The sequence below is a fragment of the Molothrus aeneus genome, chromosome 1 (genome assembly GCF_037042795.1).
Source record: "Molothrus aeneus isolate 106 chromosome 1, BPBGC_Maene_1.0, whole genome shotgun sequence".
Taxonomy (NCBI): Eukaryota; Metazoa; Chordata; class Aves; order Passeriformes; family Icteridae; genus Molothrus; species Molothrus aeneus.
In genome coordinates, this window is record NC_089646.1 from 25,390,073 (window position 1) to 25,414,737 (window position 24,665).

The 24,665-nt window shown below is 40.6% G+C and overlaps 1 protein-coding gene across 2 annotated transcripts in view; it reads right to left on the minus strand.

Moving 5' to 3' along the window:
* Positions 1-3,777: 3,777 nt before the first annotated feature.
* Positions 3,778-24,665, minus strand: part of SLC25A13 (solute carrier family 25 member 13) — a 99,018-nt gene continuing 78,130 nt past the window's right edge. For both annotated transcript variants that reach the window (XM_066553579.1, XM_066553573.1), the window contains 5 exons: positions 20,381-20,521; positions 9,913-10,051; positions 6,022-6,180; positions 5,851-5,941; positions 3,778-4,989 (listed from right to left, as the gene is read on the minus strand). In XM_066553579.1, coding sequence (XP_066409676.1) covers positions 4,800-4,989; positions 5,851-5,941; positions 6,022-6,180; positions 9,913-10,051; positions 20,381-20,521 — 720 coding nt within the window. In that variant the 3' untranslated portion in view covers positions 3,778-4,799. The remainder of the gene's footprint in view (positions 4,990-5,850; positions 5,942-6,021; positions 6,181-9,912; positions 10,052-20,380; positions 20,522-24,665) is intronic.

Sequence of the window (24,665 nt, forward strand, 5' to 3'; positions counted from 1 at the left end):
GGCCAGGGATGTTTGATTTGTTCTGAAAAAAGCTGTGAAGGCACATGGGGAGATATTACAGGTGGCACTGGGGGTGGGAGCTGGAGGCATTAGCTGAAAGGTGAAGCAGGACTCTTCACCTTTATGACATGTACTTTGGTCAAGACACCCTGTGTAACAGAGAAAGAAGGTGATAGCCAGGGTACACTGAAAGAACATGTGCACAGCACTGGCCAACCTGGAATTTGACCAGGACACACAAAACTCAGGCCTGGAATGCCAGGTCCACCGTGTAAATAACAGCACTTGGACCAAATGGATCTTTGAAAGGTGGAAGTGAAATAGGCTACCTCTGAAGTCTGGGAACACCACAAACATCTCCATGGAAAGGCTGTCAGAGCAAGTCTTTGCTGCTGAAAGTAGACTCCACAGCATTACCTGTAGCTTATTACTTCAAAGAGAAAAAGCAGGCAGGACAAATGGTGCTGGGTTACAATGATTCAAGAGCTGCAGCTTTTTCCACAGGGTACTCAGCAAATGCTCCATAAGAAATTTTTCAAGATGGAAGGTGTTTTCTCCTGAGTCTCAAAACCAATGCCCCAAACATTTGCTACTTCTGCAAACATCAGAGCCCCTACCAGGCCCTGGAATATCATAATCTCACACTACAAATGACAGTCTGCATCTCTAGGGCTATGGAAACAAGAAACAACTAGGAATAGGTTCTTTCACACAAGACAGGTGGAAAAAGCTCCAAACAGTTTTAGCAACTGTAGATAAAAACCATGCACAGCAGAAGACTGGAAACCTCTCACAGAGCAAAACAGCATCCCACATGGAGTGGGATGGTCTCCATTGGCCAGTGACAAATGACACTCTCCTAAGGAAGGACTCAGTGCCCAAGGATGCTATAGAGCAGCCTCTTGTCCATGGGAAGCTTACAGGACCAGTTCTCCTTCAAAGTCATAAGCAAAGATACTTCTGAAGTAACACCACCATGTCTGGTACACAGTGTCTGCACAGCCTGGGGTGTGAGGAAGGCCAAGCAATGTAACTACAGCAGCTGAACTGAATCTTGCAAGCAATAGTGCTGCTTCCTGGTGCAATGAGGAACAGTGCAAGGAGAAGTTAAAATTATTACTGCACTTGAAATGTCATCTCTCTGAAGGGCAACAGACACTTTGATGACATCCCCAGGTTCAGCACTAGTCGAGGCTGCCCAGTCTCACAGCCTGAGTTATCTGCTGCCCACCATGCAGAAAGCAGAATCACCACATGGCACGTGGCATTAAAGAAACCACTTCATCTCAGGCTGCTTCTGTGTTATTTGATGTATTTGAAGGTCTCTGGAGACACTTAAAATACAAACATCTTGAGATTTGTATATTCTCAACCATTAAATAATTCACAAATTATCACTATCTCTGGAAATCGCCTTCTAGCTTATGCAAAAAACAGCAAAGATTTAAACAAAACCAGCCTGAGTTTCACAGCAGTGTTTAAACAGCAAAGCTGGAGGATTCCTGATTGTCCTTGTGCCACTGGAGAGGATCTCAGCAGCAGGCAGTGTGACATGTACGTACACACAGAGGCTAAGGCAAGGTCATTCCAAGCAGGCTGTCCCCTCCTAAGATGATGCAGAGCCGCTTGTCAGGTTTTGTATTTTTAGCAGGTTTAGAAAAACCTGCCCAATTTATTTTTGAAGCCTGTGATATGTTTGCTTACAAAAGCATCCCTGCAAAGTGTCAATATTAAGTCAGCTTAAACCCAACCCATTCCCCAGGGACCAGGCAGAAAAACATCTCCTGGCTTCTGCTGGACTGAGAAACACGAACATGGGGTACCTGCTTCAGGGACACTCCTTCCCCACTGTCAATCTGACAGGTAACATCACAGTATTTCGCCGTTTCTTTTTTCTAGAAGCGCTGTCACAGGGAGTTAGCTGGAGTGCAGGAAGCAAGTGAGGTTACTTTTTATCCATTTGCATAACTCACCCAGAAACCAAGAAAGGACAAACATTGTCCTCAGGGCATTTTGTTTGTTTGCAAGGCAATCTGACAATTTCTTGGCTTGCAAGCTTTTCAGAGCAGGAATGCATCCTTTTGTGTCTGGAGGAAGCCGACTGTGGGCACAGATCTTCCCCAAGAGCTCTGGCCAGAGCTGCAGCACGATTTGGAATGTTTTGAACTCTGCTTCGTGTTAAAGCAGCCACTGGCTCTTCAACACTTCTGCCCCTACCTCGGCTGTCTACTGACCCTGAAGAGATGGGCAGAAGCAGAGAACAATCCTCCAGGAAAGTTAATGGCGAAGGGAAAGGCCACCATGGGTGGGGTGGGGAATTAGTCCAGCCCAGCTCAGAGAAGATAAAGGCTGTGGCCTTCTGAGATGGATCTGCCATATGAGAGCAGTGCCTGAGCTTCGTTCCTGGGATGGGAGCTTTGCCCTTCATCCCAGAATAAAGAACAAGTCATAAATATATTGCCAGGCCTGGCAATGAGAGGGCACCGGGAGGCAGAGAAATTGGCTTTGTGGAACCCAAGCAACTAATGGTCTTTATCACAGGAGCCAAGAAGTTGTGCAAGCCCTACAATAACCCAGCTCTAATTCCTCTTCGTGCCTGGCTGCAAAGCCCCGGCAGCGCTGGGGTTCCGTGTCAGGCAGCAGAGGAACATGCTCTGGTGGGTGCAGCCTGGGTGACCCTCTCCAGAATGAGCAAGGAGGAAGCAGCTGCCAACCAAGCCCATCCAGTGGCCAGGCATTTCCTCTCCTGGATCAGGGAGAAGGTGCAGCTCTGCACTCAGACATCTTCCCAGAGCTGCTGACTTTCCACAGAAACCCCTGATACGGTATATCAGGCAAATATAAGGGATGAAGTATAAAAGCAGCTCTTAAACAGCCTAAAATCTCATGTGTGAAGCACAGGCAGTGCCCAGTGAGAATGTTTTACTTCTGTGACATGCTTTAACCAAAAATCCTGATGTTTAATTTTGGAGAGTTATTACAAGGGAGAGCTTTTTTCCCTCAATTTTTGAAATGGAGGAGCTGTGGTCTGGGGACACTCGGATACACAAGGCTGGGAGGAAGCAGCTGCTGTCTGTCAGAGCCCAGTGGTTTAGCCAGACTCCAAGATGAAGCTGCAGGTAAATGTCATCTGCTTCCCTCACCTTCACACACAAGTGCTGCTACTCATACCCCTGAGCTCCATTTCACCAGTAACTTCAAAATACAAATTAGTCCAAGAGAATAACTTTCATGATGACCCAAATACAAAATCAGAGTGATTTCCATTTCAGTATTTCCACAAATTACAGCATAGTGTGATATTGCACAGCAAACTCATTCTTCTGCAGAGACAGCATCTGTGCATTCCCTCAGTTTACAGCCAAGGTTGAAGGCACCCACCCCTCACCCCCCCACTCCAAGGAGACAAGCAAAGCCAAATTCCTCATCTTAGAGGTTATCATAGAAGACACCCAACAGCACCTTCAAGTGACTAAGTGATCAGGCTCTTCATAACCACTAACCTTCCCCCAACAGTAAAGATCAAAATATCAAAGCTTCAATCCTCGCTTCTGACTGGGGAAAAAGTTTCTCATTTCTCTTTTTTCCTGAGTGACATCTCCACCAACAGATGTCTTTTCTGGGCAGGGAAATTGTAGTAATTTGTTCTCAAGCTGCAGGTGTTTTGATAGCCTACAAGTGCAAACATTAACTTCATCTTAGCCTGACTTTATCACTGAAGCTGAACAAGACATTCGATGTACTGCACTATTTCCATAACAGAATACCATGTGTGCATCTGTTTGAAAGGTTTATTTCTATCTTCATAAATACAGAATTTTCTAAACACTGTGCAAGGCACCAAAAATTAAGTAAAATCTTTTATTTTAGACTATTTTAATCTCTTTTGACTCAATGAAGTAAATAAGAATCTGAAACCACCTATTTGCCAATTACAAGCCAGCAGTTAAGGCAGGTACCATTGATACAGTGCATGAATTTTCTATTGCAGTTATTTAAACAAGCAGCGTTTTACTATAGAAGTGCATATACAAACTGAATTCCAAACACCAGCAACCCAGGATAGGCACCCAGTTATGAAATTTCCTTGTATGTGTAGTAGAATGCCAAAAGTTCTGCCATAAAGTGCAAAGACTATGGACAATAACACTTTCTTTTGAGCATTTTGATACCAGTAACATAATACAACGGCTAAACATTTATAAACATGGTTTCCATTACAAAAACATGTTCCACATAAAAGCTCCATAATACAATCCAGAAACAGAACTTGTGCGTGATTTCCAAAGCTGAAGCTGTACTGGCAGACTTAGGTACCGAGTATATCTTTGCTGACCTCTACAGACACGCAGCAAGTTTCAAACCAATTTACATGCACAGTTCCAAATCATTCTGCTTTGAGCACCGTGATATCCACTGAGTTTTCCATTTGAGTGACGATGTGTGACATCTGCCCTGGCAATCTGCAACTGAGCATTGCCTGTAAAATGATCTGGTTCACAGCTCTCACCCAGCCCTCCCCAATAAACAGAACCTAAAATTAGTGTCTTCCCAACACAAGCACATGTCAGATGTGGACAAATACATTCATGGTCCCAAACTTAAAACAACTGGTAAGAATTTCACAGTGATCTGGTTACGGAAGCACAAAGACAAATGATTCCATTTAAGATGAAAATTACCTTAAAACTCAAATGAAGCTAATCTTTTATATGATGAGAAGCTAAAGGAACAAAGTATTAACCAATTAGAAAAGTGGCTCTTTCCCAACTAATAACAAAAACCCTACAGCAATAAACTTAGGGTCCTACTGCTGCAGCGGCCTTTGAGGTAGGTGGCGATGGCTTAAACCGAGGTAGGTAAAGTCCAAACTTGTTTTCAATCCCTGCAAAAGTGGCAACTGCCAATTTATAACCACCAACATGATCAGGGTTAGGAGCAGGGAGCGTGATCCTAGATTTAGGAACTGTCTCTGATCCAGCTGGTTTTCTGCAAAATAATAAAAAGAATAAATTAACTTCCATAGAGTAAAATCAGTATTCATGAAAATCTCCATAAATTTAATGAGACATCTGAGTGTATTTCCCTGTAAGTAACCAAAATGCTGCAATGTAAGGAGAAATGGCCTGTTTTAGAACCTTCCAGAACAGTTAGGCGCCTTCATGTTGATTGAGTACAGTCAAATCTAGGTAAAATTTGCAGTGCATTTATCAAAACTGGTGTGAGGGAGCAGGGGTTCATAAGTCTTTGCTGCAGCACACAACCAATCCAGCAACATAGCAGAGTTTAAGTAATTTTTGTGGTGGCTTTCAAACTACTGTCCCCAAACATCCATAGAATCTGCAGCTGCTCTGGGATCAGGTTAAACATGTACATCTACCTGTATTGTCAACAAAGGCAGGAGGCACAGCTGAAATGCCAACAAATTTGTTTTGACCTTGGTGACAACTATATATTTTTTTGGATGTCAAATGCCTGTCTAATCAGGGACACAGCTCCTCCACCAAACAATGAGGACTAATGCAGAGTGTATCCTGACCTTGCAGGAATCACATTTTTCCTGCACTTACATCCCCAGCCCATTATTTAGCCTCCCACTGTCTCTGTTTACACTAACATAGGTCCCCTGCTTGAAACTGTGATATAAAATATGGTAATATCTTGCTATGAAACAGCTACTGGAATATCATCCCAACCTCCACCAGTAAAGTGTAGTTGAAATAATATTTACAAAGCCTTTACAACATGTCCTAGCAAGCTGTTGCCTCCGATGTTCTGAGGAGGACCAAGACCCAACAGAACCAAGGGTAACTTCAGGATCCCTGGTAGGTTCAGACATCACATACTTACACTCCTCCAAAGTCCACATAAAACCATCTCTGCAGGAGCTCGTAAGTCACCAGAGTTACACCAAACTGAGGAGAAGATCGAAATACACGAGCTTGAAAGAAAAGAAGAGAGTTCCTCAGTGACAAATGCCTCAATCAGAAATCACTTGAAAATCAAAGCTCTTTTACACACCTCCTGCTCCTTTCCAGAGAGCCTTTGGGCCTTCTTCCCGCAGGATCTTGGCAAAACAGTCCACAACACCACTGTAGGTGGTCTGTCCTGCTCGGGCTGCCACCTGGAGCCTTGTTTTGATCACGTCTGCAGGGGTGACCAGAGAGGCTGCAGGCATACCTGAACAACACAAAAGTCATCAGGTGAGTACCACTGCCTTGGCACATGTACTGCACACCTAGTTTATCCAGAGAGAAGCAGGTCTTTCCTCCTTACATCAGGAGAATCCAGCCACATTTGATTTAAGCAGAACCTGGGAAGGAGAAGCAACAAGAGGTTGCTGTTGTGGACTTGGCTTAACTCAAGGAGAGCTTCTCCCAGAGGAACAACCATATCACATGCTTCCTGCCAAGATGGGAGGCACAGATTGGAGTTTCCAGTGCTAATCAGAAACTTGCATAGTTAATAAGCACAAAGCTTTTGGAGGGAAGGTTGATATTTCCCTTTCCTTTTCATTCCTCTCTGTGGTTCCTGGCATCCTGGTGTACACTGTGCTAGAATAGGCTGTACACAGGCACAAACACAGACACACAAACACCCCTCACACAGCGATGTCACCGAGAAACAGATAATGCCATGCATGCATGCTCAGCATCACTTGAGAGCTAAGGCTTACAAAAAGGGTCATTCTTCTCATTAGGAATGGCAGACTGCTCAGCTGCAAAGCCACAGCTGACATCCTCAGCAGAATATGTGGAGGAAGATTTAAATTGACCCTGGCAGATAATCAACTAAAAGTAAAAAATACCAAATTACCAATGGGTGGTATTTCTAAAATCATTCCTATCCAAACTTGGGGCATGTTTAGAATTGGGGAAAAAAAAAAAAGACAAAAAAAGGCAAAGAAAAGCACCAAGACTGTACCCAGAAGACACTGTCTCTTATGGTTTTATTGCTTTTCCATTCTGCATCTCTTCCAAACCAACTTGGTTAGATGTAGATGCATAAATTTCCTTTCCTTTTTTTTCCCTAGCTCAATAATTCTGTAACAAATTTTATCCAAACCAGCATGGTCTGGCCTCAAGCTCCAGAGCACCCTTCCTGCAGACTGCTCCAAGAGATCAAATCATGTGAATATCACCAAAAGATTTCCTCCTCTCCTTGTCTCCCCAAAATAACTCATACACTGAGCACGCATTCAGTGCAAGCATGGGCTGTCTGGCAGGTAAGCATTAAAACCTAGTCAACGTTTCTGAACTCCAAAAACACTGAAATTCCTCTTTGCTTAGTTTTACCCACACCAAGGTATTGCTTGAGTCTTCAATTTAAAGCTGGACTTTTGTCCTTCAAAAGCCAACCAGTGTTTTCATGAAAACCAAAGAACTTGGAAACAATTCTGCTTACTACTTGTTGACTTCCATCTCCTTATCACTCACTCCATATTATTGAGGATATTTTGCACTTGAGATACTTAAAATCCTTTCTTTAGGAGCTATGTGTACAGGACAAAGGCATTTACAGACAAATCGAAGTTACAGATTGCTGCCAAGAGAAGCTTACAATCAGAATGTGACAAATAGCCCAGCAGGAGCTGTCAAGAATCAAAAGGAGCTAGGGCAGGAGAAGGAACTTCATGGAGGCAGTAAGCAAACAGAGCAAATTAAAGAGAGATCCTGCAGATGATATTAGAATCATCTCAGAATATGCTATGACACAACAGGTTGAGACATCTGAAAACCAGAAGCAGATCAAGCTAGATGACACGTGTTGCCTGTGACCCCAACCACAATGGAAAGGAAGATGATGTAAGCAGTACAAGCAACACCCACTGGCAAAGGAGATAGATGCACATCTGACTGTGGCTAGCTTGAATATCCCAGCAGCATGGGCTGTGTGTGGGAAGGGGGAGTTTCCCACATGCAGCCAGAGCTCAGCACACATGTGCAGTCTGATGACCAGATGAGATCCCTGTCTGGAGAAGAAACATCACTCAGAGACTGAAGCCAGCTTTTCAGAACAGGTGGGTGTTTTGTTCTGTCTTTCCCTCGAGGTTCTTTTGGCAAAACAGTGGACACATGCACCCCCATCACACTTTACATGTACACACAATAAAACAAATTTCTTGGTTTTATAAACAGTAAGATGAGCGTTGTATCTCTAACACTGTAATTTACTCATGAGAGTTAACCTAGGATGGGATTCACAGGAAGCACTGGATAAAATTCACATTATAACTAGATTGGTGAGCCATATCAGCAACAATAAAGACTGCTTCTGTGCCTGAACTTCAAAGGGACGGTTATCTCAGTCTGCAATCACCTGACAATGGCTAGAAAGAGAAAAATAGGAAAACCTAAGAAATTACTTGGCTTAAAAATGCCATCTTATGTTTCAAGTCTGTAAATATGATCTAAAGTTCAAAAATTGTTTTGTTCCATTAAAATGGGTAAGAAATAAGCTGGCTGTAAAAGCTCCTTTTGGAGGGTTTGGAGCCTGGCTTTGGAATGGGGTGGGGGAGGGGAGAGGACAAGGAGGTTTTGAGCAGTTTTGAGTCACTGGAACACAGCTGGCTTTGCTAGTGCCAGCTCAATTCCTTTGGGCTGTGAGCTACTGCATAGAGATCAATATGCTTCAACACGACAAACCAACGGGTCTTAGCTGCTCCCCAAGACCAGATACTGGCCATAAAAAGGCCTTGCTCTCAAATAGACACAGCCCTGTGTACAGTTTTGACCAAGAAATTTTTCTCAGAGAGGAGAAAGCTTAAAATTAAATGAGAAAACATTGCTAAACCACGTGTCTGTACTGGATTCATGCCATTCCATCATTTTTCTCAGCTGGCAGGTCGCAGCAGTCTGCCAGGGGCCATGCTGGAGCAGGAAGCTGCTGGACAGACCAAGCAGCCCCCAATAAGCCCCCAATAATCAGATACCAGCTGATCTGAGCCCCCCTGCTTGCTACACACTCCCCTAAAGGTCCTGCTGCACAAATCTGCAAGCCTATTTGTTTCCTAGGTGGGAAACCATGGAACTCTCGAGCTGCCCCCTCCAGCAGACAGCTACCAAGTGGTGGTCCCCTGTGGGTGTAGCAGCTGTGGAGGGACCAGCCATGCAGCAGACAAGGGCAAGCTCAGGCTTACAAGGCCTCTGGCTTCTCCCTTAGGCTCTGGCACACTCAACCTAAACTCATCTGTGAGAAGCTAAGCGTGTTTGGGCTCTTCTGTCTGCTATGCAGCACACTAAAACAACCAAGTGCTCAAGACCACACTCCACACCTCTGTCATATCTGGGTATATCACAGGAATAAGCAACCTGTGGCACTGCAGCAATGTTCTCAAGATCTTCTGCTTTGTTTAATATTTAAAAAAATTATAAAGGTAAAATCCTCAAGAAGCCAAATAACTTCAATGGGATACTGAGGGTAGCAAATACTGTCATCATTTTGTCACCTGTTATATCATTGTGTTTGGAGAGCTGTACTTCTTCCAGTGTGGCTTCTGGACTACATATACCAAAATTCAAGATTCACTCAATCATAAGGAATTTTATTAATGCCAGCGTTTTGTTTATAAATAATTACAACAAAACATTACCTGGCAGTGAGACACAGCCAAAACCAGCACAGAAACTTCACAAGGAATGATGATAAATGATAAAAAAAACAACAAAACAGCAAAAAAATTTATTATCCCTTTCTTTTGCTTTCTGAATGTTATGATTATACCAGGAACTTAACAGTATCTTCAACTCACTCTACAGCACAGTAACTTTGTTGTTTTTGTAATAAGGCTACAAAACACAGTATTGTTTGCATACAGTCCTTTTGAGCATTTTTTGTTATTGTTGTCACTGCCATAACTACTGTGCTGCCAGAGCAGTACAGAGCCATGAAAAAAGAAACCTGGGCACTTACCAGCTATTGATCCAGCCAAGAGCAGATTTCCAGGGCTAACCCTCCCATCTTCATTTGTAAATGAAGCTTTCAGATGAGCATAACAGGGGAAGTAAATGGCAGAGAAGGGGATGTCACGCAAAAAACATGCCTTAGCACCCTGTTTGGAAAAGAGAACAAGTTTTGAGAATGAGTAAATTTACCATGATGAACCATGAATATCAGAGAACAGATAGAGCAACATTGTATTTTTTCAGTTTGCTGCAAAGGGCTTACAGAAAAAGCAATTTCTCCCTCAAAACTTTGAGAGATTCATGTATTTCACCCTGCTGAGGAGTATCTATGTGTTTTTTCTTAGTTCAGTAATTTCTGTCATTGTATGTATCTTGTCTACTTCTTCTCCCTCACTCTGAGGTACTGTAAATGGAGACAATACGAAGTGTTTGAGTAAACTCTGAAAACACCTTTGGAGAGCTTTAAATAGTTGACCTTGTAGCCATGTAGTGGGAGTTTAAAACTGTTTGAAACAGAGCCCCAGGAAAGGTCTGCCACCTCTCACTCCCAATTTCGATTAATACTCCAGGGAAAACAGTGCCCAGTCCATACCTCTATATAGGCACTATAATTGATAATGCAACATATATTGAGGGTATAGGGGAATTAACAGCAAGTCTTTTTGCAGAACAGTAACTGCATTATTTACTTGTGAATTTTTAAGTACAAGTTATCTGGGATACAGTTTGTTTCAATAACTTTCATCTCTTAAATTTGCCTTGCTATCAATTTGTGGAAGTAGCACAACCAGCCAATAAAGTTACCAGCAATACAGCTGGTTTAAGATCCAAGAGGGAAGCAAACAGGAAAGGAAATTTTTGGGGTAGAAGCAAGCAATCAAATGTTTTTCAAGCAGGGGGAAAAGCAAAAAGGCCACTAGGGAAGGTCAACCAAAAATAAAATACCAAATAGTATCCATGATCCAACAGCAAAAGGGATTTGTAGTCTGCCTTTCCTCAGAATAGAGATCCAAAGGAGAGCAGAGCCTGCCAGGACTATGTCCAGGAGGAAAGCACAAACAAGAGGTGGCTTGGGAAAACGGGTAAAATCTTTCAAGCTTGAGAAAGAAATGGTTCATGGATGAGCCTAAGCCTCTTCTCTTTGAAGCAAGGGTGGAGACCTGGTGAAACTGCTTGAGGTTCATCCACAAACCCTCGGGGGGTGCCCTTGTTACTGTACTGCTCTTGTTCACAGGTCTAGGAGCACATGGCTCAGTGCCAGGCATTTCACAGGGGACATGTTAATATCCACATAATTTAATTAAATCTAATGATATGCCTGGACACATCTGTAAGCTTAGCTTGTACTATAATACCAGTTAAAAAATAGCACTTATCCAAGTTAGATGCTGGTTATCAAAGACAAAAGAGCTGCAAGGTGTCAGAAAATCCGTGAAGTTGCCTTTCCAGGAGGCAAGGCAGGGGAAGGCTGCAGGATGTGTGACAAGATAACCAGGTCCTGCAAGCTGCTTCTCAGGAGACTCTAATAAGTGCAGTTTGCAGTCAGAGACTGCCTCTGAAAAAATAAATATTTCTCTAAAAAAGCCATTAGATCTTGTAGTCAGACTTTCTGTGTGTCACAGACTCAGCTACTGAACACAGGGAGCACAACAGGTTCTGCTCCAGCCCCCAGTGCTTCCCACCACACTTTCTCAGCTTATTTCCTGATGTTTTCAGACTAAGTACTGAGCACTTCCCCTGACACTCCCTTTGGAGGTTAATGACTTCTGCAGTTCAGACCCTCTGGCTTCTCACTCAGCTGGATGTCTGATTTACGCTGCCCATCGCTGGTTCTTGTTGTGCCTTTCTGCAGACACTACTAAAATGCCACAAAGGAACTCAAAAAGCACTGGTGTTGGTCCTGCTCTGCCCCTTACGCCCTACCTTGAGGACAGAGAGAAGGTGAAGGTGATTTTTTTGTACTCAACAGAGACAAGGACTCTGGAGTCTCTTGCCCAACAGAAACCTGTTGAACAATTTACCTTTAATCTTCACATAGACAAGACTAGGGTTTTACCAACTTCTGCATGAAAAACCCCAACATTTTAAGGATCAAATGTCTGCACTGTATTTACTTCACAGAAAAATTATGAGACTCACTACTGAAACATTCACAGACTGACATGGTTTCTTCAAAGATTTCTTTTTAGAGCATGCGTTTCCTCAGAGCAAATCTCGCTGCCTTTGCCCTCAGGGCATGTTCTTTTATTTTCTTTGCAATGTCATTAAACACTGCACACATTTCTTTTCCTCTGCATTTTTTGCATACCCTGAAATATACTGATAAAGAAAGTCCAAATGCAAGCAACTCTCAGTTCAACCTGAGCTGCTAATATTCCTCCCCCTTCATTAAAAGGCTCTTTTTCACGGGACAGAAGTGGCATATTGTTAATATCACTAATAATATACATGCAGGTATGCAGAGAGGGAAGGATGTCCCTTAACTGGCTCAGTGTAAACAAAACCTGGATCAAAACTTGGATCCACTTTAATAATAACCAGGCTTGGCTCTGGTCCAGCATTGCAACAGTCTAAAGTTCCCCCCATCGTTCCGTTTAAAGTCTGGGAAAGCATGTTTAAAAGCAGGCCCCATTTAACTTCAAGTTAATCATCCGCAACCAGCCTAGGCCAATTAGGAAGGCTTAGGGAGATTGGCCACAGTATCTTGAAAAGCAAAAGAAACATTTATTTTACTTCTCGCACCTTTTTGATGTGGACAACGTGCTGAAAGCCAAAGGGAGTTCTAATCAATCCCCAGAAAGCAGCAAGGAGCATCCACCCGAGTTTATTTTGGCGGCCAAGGTGCAGACCTGCCAGGCATGAAATTGTTGGGAGATCCTACACACCAGGACATGTGCCTTCCTCGCACAACAGCCAGTTGGCTCCCATCTTCAATCTCTTTAATAACCTTAAAGCTCTTAATCTCGGATAGTATCTCACTGAATAAACCAACGGAGGAAAAAAAACCCTGATTGTCAAAGATTTGGATAAATAAACCCAAGTCAGTGCTGGGGCAGGTTCTTTAGCATGCTAATTCCTGCTTATACCAGCTCTACCTGCAAATAAGGCTCTAAACAAACTATTTCTACTACAAGGGGAGGGTAATTATACTGACAAAGGCACCTCTGTGTCGGGTTGGGCAGAAGGAGCCGGCAGGTCTGGGAGACGCAGGCTTAGCCCAGTCTCCTGCAGTGAATGCACATTGTCTAGTGCAGGGGGAAAAATGCCAGACTGGGGGAACCCAGCAGCATTCAAGACAACAGTGGTGCACCTTGTCTGCGAGAGTTATTTAATGCTTCTGGCACCTGTACTTACAGCCACCCCCTCTTTTTCTCTTTTACAGGTTTAGAATTTATTTGGCATGTATAATTGTTATTTTGATCCTATAGCTACAAACAATAGGCAGCATGTCATTTCTTGATCATTTTGCATTCTTCTTGGGTTTTACTACAGATTTAACCCTTTGGAATCGGAGCCCTAACAGCACCTAACAGGTTTTGTAACAGTCAGTCAAATATTACTGGTATTTGCTTTCAGGGGCTGCATTTTTTTCCCCACTGTAAAATGGCATTGCCTTAAAAGCTACTATAGGTTTTTATTCACATATATTTATACCAACCAAACTATGAAACTCATGTAGAACATCACATTAGAGGAATAAAATGCTGATTTCAAATGCTCTACCAGCCATTTGAATTCAGTTTGCAAGAAAAAAAATATATCAGTTTTAATTGGAAGGGCATTTTTTGGTTAATTTGAAAGGAAATTTCTGAAAAGCAGATTCTTACATATGAGAACAGTCACAAATAGGCATGGTGGATGCAAAATGTAACTCAAAACTTTTACTACAGTCATTCATATGTTTTAACATCCTGCTGTAAACTCTCAGCTTCAGAACATGAAATAGCTCAGCTGTTATCAAAGGAACCAGGTGAGAGCTTGGTACACATCCTGTCACTTGAGATTACACTTTCCAGGTCAACACACGAGAAGCTTGTTTATGAAGCATTTGGGGGGAAGGGAGAGGAGGGGAAAAAAGAGATTTTTGGATGCTTTTCTGACTAGTTTTGGAAATGAAAACTGTGTTGGCAGTATCAGCCAAAGCACAAATTTGAGCTAAATACCTTGTAGCAATTATAAAAATAAACATTACCACAACCAATGTACCCTTTCCTTGAAGACTCATTTACCATTCTATTATTTACTGTCTTCCTGGGATACAGAATAATTTTGTTCTGCAAAACTATGAAGTGGCACTGTCTATTATGCTGTTAAGCACTATTCAGAATGATTATGTATAAGAGGAGTAATATTTTATTAAACATTTTGTGGCAGATATTATATGGATATGAGTTTTTGTGATGTACAAAATAAGTAGGTATACCTACAATGTTTATTTACATGGACACTTTAAAGATGTCTTTCAAACCCAATTGAATATAAATTCAACTGACTTTAACGGGACTTTATTCATAATAAGTTGTAAGACAGGCAGAAGACAGAAAATGTATTATCCCATCTTGGATGATTACTTCAATATTCAGTTGTGACTAGGAATTAAATAAAATCTATTAAAAATATTGAAAAACAGAAAAGTATCTTCTCCCATTTCTGCCAACACAAATGACAATTTAAGCGATGGCAGGAATGGGAAAGGATACTTTTTATTAAGTGATAATTAATTTAATTTAAGTGATATTTTCCCTGACTGCAATATGTTGTCTCTATATTTTTAAGAAGAGTTGTCACCTAGAGAGTATCTTTAGCTAAAGAATTTACTAGCCACAAGCTTCAATGCCCTGGTGCTTTCACAGTAAAGATTACTGGGAGAAAGAAACACAAATAGAGGAAATAAATTCCCTCTGCAAAAGTGCTGTTATGTGCCTCCCCAAAGCAGCATCTGGATTTTGAGAAGTACAGTGTTTTAAAATACTTCTTTACACAAGTAGTTCAGAATTTTAGACAAAGACAGAAAAAAAAATATTTGCTTTCTAGCTTTAAGGAACTACAGGGGTTCAATCCAGCCATCAGCTTAACAAGCTGTATGTGTCAAATCTTTTTATTGCTGGAATTAACATGAGTTTTATTTCTAAGCTGCATATCATTACAGAATGGCTAGTATCTGACCACCCAGTGAAGGCACAGGGAGTCTGGGAGGAAGGACTGACGGTAAATTGTTGCACTTATTATGATCCCAGACCTACTGTTCTTTAGTTCTTTGGTGAGGAAGGAAGAGAAAGGGAAGCAGAGGTGGGTATGGGCTACCCAGGATATACAGAACCACTGCTTGGGTGTGCAGCAATTGAGACAGAAAAGCTAAGGATCAGCTGGAGATCGATCTAGTAAGGATGTGAAGGGGGAGTAAAAAAGGTTTCTGTAAGCACATCAGCAAAAAAAAGGCAACTAAATAAATTGTAAGGCTGTTGCACAATGGGGGCAGGAAACCTAGTGACAAAATACATGGAAAAAGCAGAGAAATTACCTTTGTCTTGCTTTTTACCAGTAAAATCTGTCCCCGGGCTCCTCAGCTCCACAAGTTTACTGGAAAAGTCTGCATTACATGCAGACAGGGCACTTGGAGCACATACACAATCCTGAGACCAGAACAGAAACCTCCAGTGGTACCAAGACAGCTGGCTGATGACCTTGTGAGGCTGTTACTACCTTCAAAAGGTCAAGTCAGACAAGGGGCTTCTGGTAACTAGAACAGACAAACATCACACCCATCTTAAAGAGTAAGAAGGAAGATCTGGGAAACTACAAGAGTCTGGGCACACCTCTGTTCCTGGGAGGTTTATGATGCAAATGTCCCTGGAAGCCATTTCCAAGCATATGAAGAACAAAGGAGATATTGGGAACAACTAATTTGGATTTACCAAATCACAGCTGACCAACCAGTTTGCCCAGACCCGTGGACAAGGGGACAGCAACGGATGTTGTACACCTTGACTAAAGCCTGGCTTTTGAAATGGTCTGTCATCATATCCTATAGCTAGAGCAGTGGAACATGAGCTGCACCCTCATCAGATGATGCTGAACTGGGGAAATAGTAAGTGTGCTGTAGTGAGAGGCTGCTGTTCAGACATAACTTCTTAGGATGGAGATACAGGCCGGAAGCATCTTTGGAGAAAACGACTGGAGGATGCTGTGCCCAAGCTGAGTGTGGGTCAGCAATGCCTCTTTGCAGTGAAGTCAGCCAGTCACACCCTGGGCTACAGTAGCAAGAGTGCAAGAGAAATGATTATTGCCCGCCATTCAGCACTGCTGAGACCACATCTGGAGCCCTGTGTCCAGTTCTGGTCTCTCCCATACAAGAAAGATGTTCTCACACTGGAGTGAGTCCAGTGTGGGGCCAGCAAGCCAGTTGTGTAGTCCGTGGCAGATAAAAGAGGAACTCAGTGTGCTCAACTCTGAGAAGAGCAGGCCAGGGAGAGCCCTTATTGCTCATTTAAAGGAGAGTGCAGGGAAAGAAAACTTCTCTTGGAGGTGCACAGTGGAAGGATCAGAAGCTTGAATATGGCCAATTCAATTAGTCATAAGAAAATAGGTGTGGGATTTTTTCTTTTCTATGTTTGCTTTTAAACTGTAAAGGTGGTCAAATACCTGGTCAGGTTGCCCAGGTGACCTCCAGGACTGGCTCTCAAAAAAAATTATTCTAACAACAAGTCTGCAAGTAGAGAAAGCACAGAGCAGGGATCTCAGCATAGTATTACTGTGAATTGTTTCTGTCGGTAGCACAGTAAAGTGGCACATTAACATGCCAATGAATGACCCCAAAGAATATTACTCTCACTTATACAGAGGGGCACCAAAACTATGCAATCCAGCTTCTTCCCAGTGATCGTCAAAGGATATGCATTTGGACTAGAATGCAGGGATAATTATGATCATAATCAATACAGGATTCACTCAGCTGGATACAAAGAGGCTTTACATTTCCTTTGTTAATTTGTTGACATGAGACATAAGATTTATCTGTCTGTGCCTTGGTTTTCTCTGTTAATGCAAGACAGGAGCACTGAAATTAACTATATCAGGGGGATGTGGGCGTTTTATTTTAAAATCCACAGGAAGTGCTGCATAGGTAGAAAATAATACAAAATCTAAGAATTCAAATAACAAGCAGTACATCTTGTTAAGACATGCAGGAATTTGCCTCATGAAGCTAAGACAAACTCTTCACATCTTCTGGCTGCACTTATAATTAATACATTCTTCCTTGCTGACTACTATATGGGACTCTTACAGATTTTCTCCTGAATTTCAGCATAAACGACTCATGGAAACTAAGGAGAACATGCCTGATGGATCTGTGGTGGTAAGAATAGCTTTCAGGGATGACTTTTCTCTGAACTAGGAAAGGAAAATTTTCACTGCAATCCTTGCCATGTGGTAAATAAAACTTAAAACCAAAAAAGACATTCATTTATTTAAAATTAAAATTTCTGAAATTAAAAGTCTAAAATTCTGCTTTCAACACTTGCAGAAGGAAGTCAATCAGTTAAAGTTTAAGTCATGGCTAAGACAAGTGTTTAAACAGCTGGAATATTACATGAAGGCTCATTGAGCCTACAAAGGAACTTCAAGATTCCCAAATAAAATTATTTTCTAGAATAATTATCTATTCTTGTTCCTCCAAGGTAGTATCTATGGAGTCATAACTAGGTCCACTAAAGTAGGTACATTAAGGGCTTGAGATACAAGCCTTGTGTCTTGAGACAGGAAAGACAAAGCTAAAGCAAAGACTTCAGATGCAAATGAAAGAGTTGTTAGAGTGAACAACATGAGAAGTACTGAGATAGTAATAAAATCCTCATTCCTATTTCATAATTTAAAACTAATTGACTTGTTAAGAGTATGAACATTCCAAACATACCAAGATATTTTGGTTCTCATTAACAGAAGATTCATTATTATTTGATGTCCACTTGGTCATTGTACTTACCAAATTAATTTAAAAGCACCACCAAAGAAGGCAGCACCTACCAAATCTAGTCTCACCTGAAATTCATCTAAAACCATTGATGTCTCTGGGTAACATTTATTGGGGTGATGACTGATGCAATGAGTTGTTAATACCTGCCTGCCCTCACAAACACTGCCAGCTCCAGCACAAGCATTCAGGAGAGGGCTGCTATTGCCTCCAACACTGCAGCTCCACAAGCACCTCAAGGCAGTTTAAAACTATTCTGAGACAGGCTGGGTCCCCAAGCCACAGCCATTCCTCCCTTGACTGGGTACAACATCCTGAGGAGCTACAGAGTGAGCTGCTCTGGGGTCAAAACAAACTAAGCCCTAAGGAGGAGGAGGCTTTAATGTCTTTCTTGTTCCAGATCATTATGTGGGTGCACAAATGCTCTGACAGGAAAGGGGGCAGATAGGATTGCCATTTTCTTTTGGCTGCAGTCCCAAATGTTTGGTAGAAAACAGCACAAAGCTGCCCAATTACAGACCTAGCTGTGACTAAGGGTGCCCTTGGACACAAGCCTTGTGACATGGTCTGTGCTCAGTGGGTGCCTGTCATTGCCAGGATAAATTCTCTAGTTTTGTCAAATCACTCAAGTTTTTGTAGGCAATGAATCCTAACAACATACAAAAGGACATGAACACCCCACAGGAAGTGGAGTGGAGGGACTGAGAGAGACAGAAACAGAGACAACAGCTGAATAAAAACAAATCCAAACTCTTCTGTGGCTTTTTTTTTTTTTTGTGGAGGTCAATTGTGAGAAATCACTACTCACTTTTCATAACATAAATGGACTCAATAAATGAAGCACTGAAACTGTGCCTTGTGATTAAACAGTTGTCTGTCTCAATGCAACATAGTGCTGTAACTAGCTCCTGTTCATGTGTAGTCCTGACTAATGTCTACCAGTATTTACTCTAGTGGATAGAAATAATTCATGATACAATCTAAGACATTAATGCCATTAAAAATGGAAAAATGTAGCAAATTCTGCTCAACCAGCAGGAGCAGGTATTCCGGGAGAAAAAATTTCAGAAATTGCTACTTTAGTAAACTATTTCATCACTGGTTTCATCTTGTGTTTTCTTTTTGCTAGCCCAAGTAAAAGTCAGTAGCTGACCTCCATTCCTGCACAGCCTCAGGGAAACAGACTCTTTACAAAATCCCTGTTTTCAGTTGTAAATGTTAATCTGATCAACACAGTAATGCCATTTACTAGGAGTTTACACAATAGCCTCAGCTTCAGTAAAACACCTAAAAAATTAGCAAGTCAATTTAAAGGGAAAAACAACTCCCCATTAAATCCTATTCAGACCTGCAACTTCTCTCCAGGCCAAAACATACAGACACGTTCTCATGGGCAGGCTCCCTCTTTGTAATGTTAACAGAACAATTTTAAAAGACTGGATCCTTAAAAAAGCAGAAGGAATTTAAATACTGGGGAGGAGGGGGATGGGGCTCATTTGGTGTCTTTTGAAGCATCTTCAATTTATGGCTGGACTGCTGTAAATAAGAATCAGAGGAATACTGCCAGCTTCACTGGAAATCCTGGGACAAATTGGAAGCATGCAAGCTTTCTCCTGAGCTGTAGGCTGCAGAGTCTGAAGCAACACCACACGGTGCTCTGCAGTATATGGTATCCATTACAAGTTCTGTTTCAATACTTGAGTATAGTGGCCATCTCAAAGTACTTCAAGACCTTTCATATTCTCCCATATCTAATCTCCTTCATCTAAAAGTAGAATACATCCTAAAAGTATGTTAATCCTTTAAATTATTTGTAGCATATATCCTATTAGATTCAATATTCAGAAGATGCTTTCATTCCTGCTGCCAACGTTAAACCTATCAACTACTAGATATTTATGTATCTATGTGAAAACAGTAATAGAGCAAGCAGAACTGTAGGGTCTGTAGCATATGCTCACAAAGGCAGCTTTTTGTGGTATTATTTGGGAAAATATTCTTCTAAAGAAGCAAGGGAAAGCTTGCTTAGGAGTTTATTTTTATGCTGGGCTCCCACTGTCTGTATTTCTTCACTATTATTATGTTGCAATTAATTCCCATCACCAAATGAACGATGACATCTGGGAAAGTTGCTGAATCAACCACAGAAGAGCAAAAGTAAGTTCCAAAACTGTAAGCTCTATACCATGTAGCAGATGAAAATAAGCTTTTTTTTTACAGTAGACAGAATATCAGGAATCACTAAGTAATATTCAATGAACCTTAAACCTGCTGAAGTGAGAAAAGAAATCTCAGTAAGATTTACAAAAACGATATGCTCAGAAAGATGAGACAGTTTCTTCCCTTAATCAAAAGTGAAAAATGAAGATATAAGATCACATAATAATTTTTCTTTTAGAAAGTAAAATTGTGTCCACCTATGAAAGTTTGTGAGAAAAATGAAATTACATGTTGATTTGAAAATTTATAATAGGCTTATTTTTAGCATTTTTAAAAAACATACCTTGTAGAGACCAAAGAAACCTAAGTCCCTTAATACACTGAGGGCACTAACTCGTGGACCAGTAGTAATTTCTCCAGCCACCTGCAATCGAATCTTGACAATTTCCAGTGGATTGGTAAAGATTACTTGAGAACCTCCAGCCTGAAATTAAAAGCAGAAATCAATATATTAACCTGCTACATTATTTGCAATGTGCATCCTTTTACATTCAAGATAGGACATTGTCAATCTCGCTGCACTCTGTTAAGCTATTAGCAGTCCAGAGTTTTAGTATTAGTGCACCTCACAAGGTAAGAAACCTACTCCCCCACGAGATGAGTCATCAGGAAAAACAGAGAGGAAGCAGGTCAGCCACTGCAGGACACTGCAGTACATCAGACAGACACTAGCTCAATTCTTTTTGCAAGAACACATTCTCCAACACCAAGTTACGCAATACTGACAAACCATGAACACTATAACACAAGTAATGAAGTAAAAGGAAAAATTAGTAACTAGTAAAGTAGCTGTGATGTGCAGTATATAGAAAGTGAAAACATACCGTTGAAGAGTAGAAATCTGGCAGAAAGGTTTTCCAATTTTGACATGAGTTCATATAACAAACACGCATGGATTCCAATGAACACAGTTGCAAGTATATTGTGCTCTTTTAAAAAATCCTCTGAACTACCAGTTTCAGTGTCATTAAATGCTGTTTGATTCAAGAATCTGAACTCTACATCATTATTTAGGTACCAGGCATTAAAGAAAAGGTCTAGAGACTGATTCTATTAATCAAGAAGGATTCTATTAATCAAGAACCACTAAATGTTTTCAATGTGTCAGTCTTCATTCGCTGGGAAGACAACACTCAATTGATTCTGAAAGTCTGCTTTAAAACACAATGGTGGCAAGCATTTTGGACTCCCTCTGGTTCTCATAAAGTTCATCTCATTCATCATATGTAACTTAGGGCATAACCTTTCAGCTACACTGACAGATCCTGAGCTAAAAATATACAACCAGAAAAAAAGGTAATGTGAAGATTACCTAAGTGTATTAAAAAAATATTCATTCAAACTCCTTCTGGCTCAAATTCAACAAAATGTCATTCTAACTTCTGTTAAGTATGTAATTCTGTGGCATGACAGCTCTGCTCTTCTTTACATTCTCAAATCACACAAATTATGCAAAGGGCAACCCTCGTCCTCCCTACAAGAAAACAACTATTTTGTTCTAGAAGGCAATGACTAAAATAAAATAACCATTTAAAAAGCATTTGCATGTAGTGATGTCTAGTATGCAAACACTATGTGCATGTATTTTTAAAATTATCCTAGTGTTAAAAGAATTAATTGTAGAGATTAACTATCATTGAAAATAAAAAATATGCACAGTAATATGGTTCAAATAATGTGCTGAAGAAATGGCAAATCACATGAACAACTATTCTTGCCTACCACTTGGAGTGAGCATATACAATGTGGCTACAAATTAAAGTCTTTACATAACCCCCAAAATATCCCAAGTGTTTCCTATTTTGACCAGGAAAAGCATACTCTTGTGTAACTCAACTGGTTTTGACTTTCAAATTGGCATAATTTAATTTAACTGCTTTTACCAAACCAGAATCCTGGTATATATAAAACTGCTATTCTTGTTGCCATCAAAAATTAGACTGATAAATTATTTAGCACATATGCTGCTTTAAGTTTCACACTTAAACTGGAACATGTTAAGCAAGTAAGCATTCAAAACAAAAAAAAAATCTTTCTTTTACTTGTCTACTCATCTTGCTAAGTCTCAAAATAAATAAAAAAGAATCCTGGAAAGGTTCTTAGACGAATTGCATATTCCTATATAATAAAAATCTTGGTGTAGATATTACAATTATTAGCATTCCCCCGTACCAACATATATATTTTCTTCTTTAAAATGATAAAATCTGAATTGCAGGTGATAATGTTCATTTGCAAGTTTCTTATACAAGAGCCATTCTCTAAAACACATTACTTAAAAACTCATATCAATTGATCTACTAGCAGAATTAAACTGCATTCCCTCAGTATGATATTCCTGCAGTTCATTGTGCCATGACTCCATGAGAAATGTTCCTTTAATTTTCACTACAGGAAAACCATATTAAATTTTAAAAGATTACAACAAAATTAAGTATAAGTACAAAATTAGTATTATTATTACTATTAGTGAACCAAAACATGGAACAATTTAAAAATCTATAAAAATGTTTATAAGTGAATGCCATTATAAAGAAAGGAAGTAGAATGATATCTCTGATTTTAAAGGAGAATAAAGGCAAATTATTTCAATACAATATAATTTCAACACAAACAGATGGGAAGTACTTCAGGTGCTAGGAAGTGCATATAAATGCCTATGTCTGCATGTCCAGCCTGGCTGTGTAGACACTTCCAGCATTAGACATTTGCTGCTCTGGCTAAATCACATAGGACTTCCTCTGCTTCAGCTTGCTATTAAAAAACACAGATACTATTATTTACCCACTTCATGCAACCAAGCTCGCTACATTCAAAGTTTTAAAACAGAGACCTGCATGCACCACACAACACTAAAAGGATTATCAATTTTGCTGCCCACACAGCAGGTTTGAAGAGAGCCACTGGTCATTTCCAGTGAAGTGTTTCCAGACTGTCCAGATACTACCCCAGAACTCCCTGAACAGCCTGTGCCATGCTCTGAATTTGATCTAAGATATACTCCAAAAATCAAACGGTGAATAACTGAAAGCCACGAGGCAGACAATACCTGACAGAGGTCTCAGTAGGAGGGTTTCTACCACCTGCCTGCCTCGTGATGCAGAGGAAGGCTGGTTTATCAGCCTGAGCAGAGGCAGTTCCAGTGGTAACAAGTACAGTTGCTCGGTGGGGAGCTTTGATCATTTTGTTATTTGAGCATCTGTGCTGGTAACTGCAGCTCCTTGCCCTCAAAATGGGGGGGAAGCAAACCGGAGATGGCTACTGTACTCTCTAATGAAATGATTTCTTGCTTATCTAGTTCTGGTAACTCCTATTGTGTTATTCATCATCACAGTAATGCAAGCATCTCATAAATATTTATTTATTTCCTCCCAGTGCTTCTGTGAGGAAAGTACAATGAATCTGGTTTTACAAGAAGGGGTTTTGAGGCAGACAGTTTAATTGTATGACCAGTGTGTGCATTTCCTCCCTGCTCAAACATTCACAACTTGTAAGAGTCTCCAGATATCCTCATCTCCAAATCAGTAGCTTGAATCACAATAGTACAGCTTCTGTCTCCCTTCTCAATTTTTGCATAGTGAATGCAATGAAAGAAATCTTATCAATCTGGTTTTTTTTTCCCAGTCTTTTCAAGGTACTGGTATGAACTGGTATTGGAAAAAAAAAAAAACAGACAAAACATCCTCAGCACATTGTATCACCCTGTTCATTCATTTTGTTTGGCCAAAAGTTGAAGAATAGTGCCTTCTGGTTTGATAGTTTTTGCAGTCAAAAATGTACTTAATTATAAGATTTTTAAATATACTCCCAAAGGGAAGAATTTGAAAAGTACTTTTTTTCTTTGTCCCGAATAAACACCATTTAAGCTTAGGTTGCTCAAGCTTAATGATTTCTCCACTGAGTGTCAGAAAAATCAAATACATCAAATGTTTAATACAGATGGTTCCCAGTAACACAATTTTTTCTGAAGTTACAAACCTGACTACCCCTCCACTCTGAACTCCTTATCACATCTTCCAATCATTTTTTAAACAAATGATCTGACTGTATAAGTAAATATATTACTTTCCAGTTATTATCATGTGATTAAAGTAAAAACTACAGTTTTGAGATATTTATAGGCATAGATAACCAGAGGTACTGCATAGATAATTATCTCAAAGGGCCCATATTATTCTGAAAGAATTTAACATTTGACCTAATCACAGGCACTTATGGTTGTTTGATTTACAGCAAGAAAATAAAAGGGAAATATCACTGTCATCCAAGAACAATTCATACATGCATAACTAGAAACGTGCATGCCTTTAAATGTGCTTTAACAAAGTCAGCTAGCTATGCACCCAAACACGTGTGCATTTTTAAAAAGAAGCTGGGTTTTTCCCCATTTTTGCGGTTCTTCAACTCTGCAATTGGTATGATATCACCCAACACCTCTCGATGGCAGTATAGTCTTGCACAGTAAGACAGTACTGTCTATCATGTCTCCTGCTACTTTCCTACTTTACTGAACAGAAGGAAGAAGTAGAAATAGTTGAGGATTGGTTGGGTTTTTTTTTGTCCATGGA